This window comes from Salmo salar, chromosome ssa24, assembly GCF_905237065.1.
Source record: "Salmo salar chromosome ssa24, Ssal_v3.1, whole genome shotgun sequence".
In the NCBI taxonomy this organism is placed as follows: Eukaryota; Metazoa; Chordata; class Actinopteri; order Salmoniformes; family Salmonidae; genus Salmo; species Salmo salar.
In genome coordinates this window covers 33,967,501-33,976,708 of record NC_059465.1, presented here as the reverse complement: position 1 = coordinate 33,976,708, position 9,208 = coordinate 33,967,501, and the positions used below count along the sequence as shown (strand labels likewise).

General features: G+C 44.6%; 1 protein-coding gene across 1 annotated transcript in view; it reads right to left on the bottom strand.

The window, feature by feature from the left end:
- Positions 1-2,761: 2,761 nt before the first annotated feature.
- Positions 2,762-9,208, bottom strand: part of LOC106585748 (multiple C2 and transmembrane domain-containing protein 1) — a 146,414-nt gene continuing 139,967 nt past the window's right edge. Inside the window, exon 19 of the mRNA XM_045707019.1 lies at positions 2,762-3,313. Within this exon, the coding sequence (XP_045562975.1) occupies positions 3,242-3,313 (72 nt within the window). The 3' untranslated portion in view covers positions 2,762-3,241. The remainder of the gene's footprint in view (positions 3,314-9,208) is intronic.

The following is a 9,208-nucleotide window of genomic DNA, read 5'->3' as shown; positions in this document are numbered from 1 at the left end:
GGATAGAGACACCACTCAGGATGATAGAGACACCACTCAGGATGATAGAGACACCACTCAGGAGGATACAGACACCACTCAGGATGAAAAGAGAGACATCACTCAGGAGGATAAAGACACCACTCAGGAGGATAGAGAAACCACTCAGGAGGATAGAGACACCACTCAGGAGGATACAGACACCACTCAGGAGGATAGAGAAACCACTCAGGAGGATAGAGAAACCACTCAGGAGGATACAGACACCACTCAGGATGATAGAGACACCACTCAGGAGGATATAGACACCACTCAGGAGGATACAGACACCACTCAGGAGGATACAGACAGCTCAAGAGGTATGCTTAGATATTACCTAGAATTAAGAAAAATGATTATGGCTCTAGATTGCAGGAAAAGCTATTTTGGGTGTTTGAAAAATTCTAAATTCTCCAACTTATGGATGGTGGAGCAAGCCTTCCTCCAGACCATACCCCAACCATCCTCACGTGCCCCATCAGATTTTTTGCGGTGTATGATGCCCCTGCTGGTTTTGAAATGTGTCTTGACATATCCAATCTACCTGGTAAATAGTAGTGATGGTGGAAAAAAATCACTTTTTGCGCTAGTTGGCTTTACCTGCACAGTATTTTTCCTTTAAAGATTGTTCTCCATCATCTTTTTAAATATGGAGCCAATTTGTTTTGAGCACTTTTATTTTCATGACTGATCAAATCTTGCTTTCTTATGGCTCTCTCTTGTCCCTCTGCAGCAGACATATGGTGAGCAATATGTTTGGAACATTCAGTCTCAATAACATTACAAGCGAACCATATAAAATCGTGAGAATCACAATACATTTCGTTTCGGCACCTACAGTGCCTTCAGTAAGTATTTACATCCTTTTACTTTTTTCACATTTTGTTGGGTTACAAATTGGATTAAATGAATTTAATTGTAATTTTGCGTCATTAATCTACACAAAATACTCTGTCAAAGTGGAAGAAAATGTTGAAAATGTATAAAAGATGAATGAAAAATAATCACTGATATATCTTGATTAGATAAGTATTCAACCCCCTGAGTCAATACATGTTAGACACACTGATTAAAGCTGTGAGTCTTTCGGGGTAAGTCTCTAAGAGCTTTGTATACCTAGACTCTACAATATTTGCCCATTAATCTTTTTTAAATTCTTCAAGATTCTCCAATTCTGTCAACTTGGTTGTGGATCACTGCTAGTCAGCCATTTTCAAGTCTTGCCATAGATTTTTTAAGCCGATATAAGTAAAAAACTATGACTAGGCCACTCAGGAACATTCAATGTTGTCTTGGTTAGCAACTCCAAGGAGAATTCATCTCCCAGTGTCTGTTGGAAGCAGAATGAACCAGGTCTTCCTATAGGATTTTGCCTGTGTTAAGCTGTATTCCATTTATTTTTATCCTAAAAAACGTTATAGTCTTTGCCGATGACAAGCATACCCATAACATGATGCAGCCACCCCCATACTTGAGAATATTGGACTTTGTGTGTTGGATTTTCCCCAAACACATCGCTTTGCATTCAGGACATAAAGTTAATTTCTTTGCCACATGTTTTGCAGATCTACTTTAGTGCCTTATTGCAAACAGAATGCATGTTTTGGAATATTTTTTATTCTGTACAGTCTGTCACGTCCTGACCAGTATAAGGGTTATTTGTTATTGTAGTTTGGTCAGGACGTGGCAGAGGGTATTTTGTTTATGTGTTTCGGGGTGATGGTTTATGTAGTAGGGTGTTAGATTTATTATTTCCGGGTTTTTGGGGTTATGTTCTAGGTTTGTATTTCTATGTGGTTTCTAGTCTTTTGTATTTCTATGTCTAGTTTATTGGGGTTGGACTCTCAATTGGAGGCAGGTGTTTTCTAGTTGCCTCTGATTGAGAGTCCTATATATGGGTATGTGTTTGGTTAAGTGTTTGTGGGAGATTGTTTCTTGTTTTGCATGTGTGAGCCTGACAAGACTGTTTTGTTATTCGTGCGTTTTTTTCGTTTTGTTATTTTGGTGTTCTCTTTAGTTAAAATAAATAACAAGATGAGCATCCACATTCCTGCTGCGTTTTGGTCCTCTATTCCCGACGACAACCGTTACAGTCTTCCTTCTTTTCACTCTTAGGTTAGTATTGTGGAGTAACTACAATGTTGATCCATCCTCAGTTTTCTCATATCACAACCATTAAACTCTAACTGTTTTAAAATCCTTCCTCTCTGGCAACTGAGTTAGGAAGGACGCCTGTATCTTTGTAGTGACTGGATGTATTGATACACCATCCAAAGCCTAATTAATAACTTCCCCATGCTCAAAGGGATATTCAATGTCTGTTTTTTTTTTTTTTACATATCTACCAATCAGTGCCCTTCTTTGCAAGGCATTGGCAAAACTCCCTGGTCTTTGTGGTTGAATCTGTGCTTGAAATTCATTACTCGATTACAGATAATTGTGTGGGGTACAGAGATGGGGTAGTCATTAAAAAATAATGCCACTATTATAGAATTAGTCCATGCAACTTATTATGTGATTTGTTAAGCACATTTTTACTCCTGAACTTATTTAGGCTTGCCATAACAAAGGGCTTGAATACTTATTGACATTTCAGGTTTTCATTTTTAATGAATTTGTAAAAATTCTAAAAACTAAATTCCACTTTGACATTACTTATGGGGTATTGTGTGTAGATCAGTGATACAACATCTCAATTGATTCCATTTTAAATTCAGGTTGTAACACAACTAAATGTGGAAAAAGTTAAAGGGAGTGAATTCTTTCTGAAGGCACTGAGTATTGTGATAATATCGTATTGTGAGGTCCCTGGCAATTCCCAGCCCTAGTAAGTAGCTTTGGGATGGTTCAATTATATGTTCCTAATGGGGTTATTATGGAGAAATCTCTGAAACCTCAGTTGAATGAACTCATAAGTGTGATACTCATAGTTGAACATTACGAGGACGGCATGACATGGACATCTGTCAGACTGGTTCAGTAAACACCTGGGTCTGAAATAGTCTGCTATTTCATCCAAACTCATCTCTTTGTAATAATTACACTTCGGGAGCCTGTACAAGTACATATATATTTTTTAAGTCAGTAGAAGAGAGAGAGAGAAAAAGAGAGAGAGAAAGAGAGACAGAGAGGGAGAGACTTCAGCTGGTTCAAACCAGTGTTTCTCTGCTTCTTGGCGTTGGACGGGTGAGGGAGGGAAGATTCCGTGGGCGGGCAAAGCCAGTTATCCCGGGTTGTTTTTCTTTCTTTTATTTGGACTATGACTGGGATCCACTTTCAGCTCTCGGTACTGCACCTGTTAAAACACACACACACGCATATATATATATATATATATATATATATATATATATATATATATATATATATATATATATATATACACACACACACACACACACACACACACACACACACACACACACACACACACAAAGGGGGGGAGAGAGAGAGCGGGCGGTCAGGTGGGGAAAGCGAAGGATGCTGGGGTGGATAGAGTCAGTGAGACCCCTGGGAAGGCTCAGTGTGTCCATTCGTCTGTCCGTCAAGCTGTGTGGAACAGTGGCCTGGGGGAAGGAATCACACAAACAAACAGAGCAAGGCAAGGGTTCATGGGAAAGCTTGGAGAGAGAACAGAGCCATGGAGGCTATACAGGAAACAAAGGTTAACCCTTAACAAGCCGTGGCTAGGGCTCCAGCCGCATTGTAGCAGTGTGTTGTGTTGCTCCATCTATGAAACACTGTGATATGCAATGCAAACTGTATTACCATGCCTAGGCTTGAAATCCACAGTACGTTTACAAGTCTGATGAAGAACAAAGTCAGATTGAGGCCAACTACACACAACCTCCATTAAAATAAACACAATTCATGATTTTCTTCTTATGCGGTGTTCTCTAACAGAATAAGGGACCAGACAGTCGTAACACACCTATCTCCAAATCACACTAAATAAACCAGACCTGTGTGTGTCCCGGGCCAGGGGAGAACGATTTCAAGTTGAAGGCCGACCGTGGTACTACAGGCATTGTTTCCAGAAAACAGGATCACCCATTATAGTGAATGGGGAAATGGCGATCTTCGTGGTGAAAATTCGTGGATATAGAAAAAAACATCAAACACTATCATGGTACCAATAATTGGTTCTATTTCACCAGATGTATTTCCTGGAACCACGTTAATATCACACACAGACAAAGTCAAAATTATAAATTAGTTGCTAATGGCAGCCTGCAGTACCTCGGTTGGCCTTCAATCAGAGGGATCAGCACTGAGCTAGCATCCAATGTCACTTCCTAGAGTAGCTCAAAGTGCCCATGCGATGTTTCCAAAAACTCTTCCATGTAGCAAGGTGGTGAGATGCTGAAATTATACTTTCTGATCTTCAAATGCACCAATGAGCATTCTCATAGGAAACAATGGGGTGATATCATCGATGGCTTGGTCCATATTACTTTTACAGTCTATCGTCATGGTGTGGTCAAAAATACCTGTAGTCAGAAAGGCCATGTTGGACATTTGCTCCCATGCTTATATTCTCCAACCATGATGTAGACTTCATGTTAATCCCCTTTCCCTTTCTCAACCCCCCCCTCCCTCCCCCCTTCCCTACTCCCACTCTCTCCCTCACTCACTCTCCTCTCAGAGTTGGCTGCAGCGGGCTGGCTGAAAGCGGCCCTTTATTCCAGGCATTGTGTAACCTTCTCTCTCAAATCCACCATAATTAACAGACACTGGAAAGATGAGTGACTTCATGAGCCACGGATCCACGAACCATCTGTCACTCATGGATCACGAACCACATCCAGTCTGAACCACCCTGAATGTTCTGGTGGCTCCAGAGATGACTTAACCTGGCAGAGGACAGAGAGGAGGAAGGGAGAGGGAGAGGGAGAAGGAGAGGGAGAAGGAGAGGAGGGAGGAATAGTGGGAAGGGGAGGGAGAAGAAGAGGAGGGAGAGGGGGAAGGAGAGGAGGGAAGGAGATGAGGGAGAGGAGGAAGGAGATTAAGGAGGGAGCGAGAGGGGGAAGGAGAGCAGTCAGGGAGCGGGGGAGGGGGAGGGCTGGGGACCAGGGATAAATGTTTGTTGACCTGGCTGAGGCTTTTATCTTGGGGTAACCAAACCAGTACAGATTCTACAATACACACAGAGAGAGAGAGAGAGAGAGAGAGAGAGATGGGGTGATTTATTTTAGATTCATTACAATGTTTTATTGCAACTCAACATGAGGAAGGTGTTCCTAATGTTTGGTATACTCAGTGTATGCCGAGGAGGACAGGGAGCCAGTGGGGGTTTCTACAGAACATTCTCTTTCATCCAGAGAAAGGATAATGTACTAGGTAATGGGTGTTCAAGCATCACATCATAGTAGCTTAGCCTCAAAAACCAAAGACTGTCACTCTATTAGCCCCTCACTTACAGAGACACAGTTCCGCAAGACACTGCGAGGCACACACTCTCCCGGTATCACTGAAAGCCTGAAGTACATTACACTCCACACTGACTGACACCCTGTAAGATTTGATAGACAAGTGACTGACATCCTCTAAGCGTTCCCCTTCTCCAGTGTGGTCGCTCTGTTCGCTGCAGCCGGAACACAAGAATCTCTCATCATGGCTGTCTGAGAGCTAGCTAGCTGCTTTCCCATTTGTCTCCTGCTGCTTAACAGTACCACTTCAACAGGCAGTGTCTAACCCTTCATCTGTCACACGAAACATCTCAGACACATCAGCCTGTCATTGAATTAATCCCCCCCCCAGTCAACCACACACTGTCTGTATGCTATTTCAACTCCCCTTTACAGCAGTCACCACCAATGTCCCATAAAGGGATTGGTGACTGGAGTCCATGTGTTCCTCCTCTTCTTATCACTAGCAGCACCAGGTGGGGCTGATTCAGAGCTACACTGTCCACGGCCTACAAGCAAAATATCTTTCAAAACATTGGATCAATTTACAGCTGAACAAATAAGGACAGGGTGAGAGAGTGGAGGAGCACAGAGTGGAGGAACTAGAGGACCTGGTTCTGTACATATGTACTGGTCCTGGTGATGATGAGCACAGACCCAGGGGGAGAGGGAGAGAGACGGGGGAAGAGAAGGATTCCGGCCACAAAACAGTGGGGTGATGACAGATACTGTTTTCATGTGGGTTGGGATCCTTTTCTAGTCTGGCCAACTAAAGCAGCCACTGGAGCAGGAGCCCAGGGGACCCAGGTTTTTATATGGGCCCATCTCATCTGTGCTGCTGCTGCTGGGATGAACGGCTGCACTGTGTCAGTCAGGGTTTCATTATGGGAGCTTAGGGGGCCGTGGCAGAGCTGGTGGGATGCCACTGTCTGTCGAGTGAGGCTGAGATCATGCCATGTCCATGAGTGATGGAGTGAATGGGTTCATGAATGATTGAGTGAGTGAGTGAGTGAGTGAGGTGAGTGAGTGAGTGAGTGAGTGAGTGAGTGAGTGAGTGAGTGAGTGAGTGAGTGAGTGAGTGAGTGAGTGAGTGAGTGAGTGAGTGAGTGAGTGAGTGAGTGAGTGAGTGAGTGAGTGAGTGAGTGAGTGAGTGAGTGAGTGAGTGAGTGAGTGAGTGAGTGCACATCTGGGGGTGGGACAGGTTCACTTTAAATAAGTGCTTTGCCAGGAGACATTTGGGTCACTTTCTGGAGCACAGAAACAACCCTGATCTGAGTTTTGTTGTTTGTATACTGTAGGCCATCAATCCACTGTCATACAACATTAGACATCTTTTCAAAGGCAAAGCAGGGAGTGAGGGTAAAGCCTACAACACATCCCATGCAGGACAAGGTAATATCACTGCCTGTTAAAATCAAATCAAATCAAAAATGTATATGTCACATGCTTCGTAAACAACAGGTGTAGACTAACAGTGAAATGCTTGATTCCAGGTCCTTTTCCAACAATGCAGAGTTAAGATAAAGATACAAAAACATAGAAATAGTGACACAAGACAAAAATACACAGTGAATAACAAATAACAATAACGGGTAAAAATAACATGGTTATATACTGTATAGGGAGTAACAGTTGGGAGTCGATGTGCAGGGGGACGAGGTAATTGAGGTAGATACATATAGAGATGGGTAAAGTGACTAGGCAAACAGGATAGATAATAGACAGTAGCAGCAGCATATGTGGTGAGTGTGAATATGTGTGGCATCAGCATGCATGTGTGCGCGTGCTATGTGGGTCTGGGCATATGTAGTGTGTGTGTTGGTATGTCAGTGTGTGTGACTGTGTGTGGCGTCAGTATGCGTGTGTGCGCGTGCTATGTGGGTCTGGGCGTATGTAGTGTGTGTGTTGGGATGTCAGTGTGTGTGACTGTGTGTGGCGTCAGTATGCGTGTGTGCGTGTGCTATGTGGGTCTGGGCGTATGTAGTGTGTGTGTGTTGGGATGTCAGTGTGTGTGTATAGAGTCAGGGTCAATGCAGGTAGTCATTTAATTTGCTATTTAGCGGTCTTGTTTTGTAGTCATGGCTTGGGGGTAGAAGCTGTTCGGGGTCCTGTTGGTTCCAGACTTCATCGGTACCGCTTGCTGTGCGGTAGCAGAGAGAACAGTCTATGACTTGGGTGGCTGGAGTATTTGACAATTTGTTGGGCCTTTCTCTGACACTGTCTGGTGTGAAGGTCTTGGATGGCAGGGAGCTCGGCCCCATTGATGTACTGAGCCGTACTCACTACCCTCTTTAGCGCCCTGCGGTCAGATGCCAAGCAGTTGCCATACCAACCGGTGATGCAGCCAGTTAACATGCTCTCAATGGTGCACAGGTAAAACTTCTGGAGGATCTGAGGGCCAATCCAAATCTCTTCAGCCTCCTGAGGTGGAAGAGGCACTGAAGTACCCTCTTCACAACTGTGTGGGTGTGTGCGGACCATATTAATTCCTTAGTGACTTGGACACAGAGGAACTTGAAGCTCTCGACCCGCTCCACTACAGCCCGATCGATGTGGATGTAGTCCACAATCAGCCCCTTTGTCTTGTTGACGTTGAGGGAGAGAATGTTGTCTCTGATCTCCTCCCTATAGGCTGCCTCATCGTCGTTTGTGATCCGTCCTACCACCATCGTGGTGTTGGAGTCATGCTTGGCCACGCAGTCGTGGGTGAACAGGAAGTACAGGGGGAGACTAAGCATGCACCCCTGAGGGGTCACACTGTTGAGGGTCAGCGTGGCAGATGTGTTGCTGCCTACCCTTACCACCTGGGGTGGCCCGTCAGGAAGTCCAGGATCCAGTTTTAGAGGGGGGTGTTCAGTCCCAGGATCCTGAGCTTGGTGATAAACTTGGAGGACACTATGGTGTTGAATGCTGAGATCTAGTCAATGAACAGCATTCTCACAAAGGTATTATTTTTGTCCAGGTGGGAAAGGGCAGTGTGCAGTGCAATAGAGATTGTGTCATCTCTGGATCTGTTGGAGTGGTATGCAAATTTGAGTGGGTTCAGGGTGTCTGAGATGATGGTGTTGATGTGAGCCATGACCAGCTTTTCAAAGCACTTCATGGCTATGAAGTCAAACGCCTACAATTCCCCCCAAAAAGTTTGCAATTTGGGATTGTCTGTTGCTATTCAAATCAAAATCCTTCTGGGGAACTATACAAACAAAAGTTTGCATGTCAGGAAAAACTAGTTTTCAGAAGGAAAGGAGGGAACCAGATAGAACAAAAGAAAGAGGAGAGAGAGAGGTCTCTCAGAAGAGCTGCCAGAGAGAGACACGTCACACGTTCCATTCCTCCTTCCGGGTGACAGGCCTGCCGTGAAGCTCTTGCGGCTCCGCTCGCTCGTGTTCACGCTCACCCTTCCTAATAAAGCTACGCCGCCCCGCATACGAAAACATGGCGAGCTAGTTAAAGTAAAAAAAGAGAGAGGGAGAGAGAAGGGTAGCAATTTGCTTTGAAAAAAATTGTAGAGCACAAAGATAACATCTATGGGAGACAGTGGGTAAAAGACCTGGCGCTGCTCAAAGGCTGCTCCACCCTCGCTCCTCTCCTCGCCACCTTTCCTCCTCTCCTCCATGTTGACAGTTGAACTACAAAACAACCTTTGAAGTGTGCACTGCGGAGGGGGCGCTGCATATTCCAGAGAGCGTTTCGTTTAGCAGTGTCAGGCGGCGGCGGGCGGCGTCCCGGGACCCGGTGTTCCACATGGCTCTCTCTCTTTCTCACTGTCGCCCTGCCGTTAA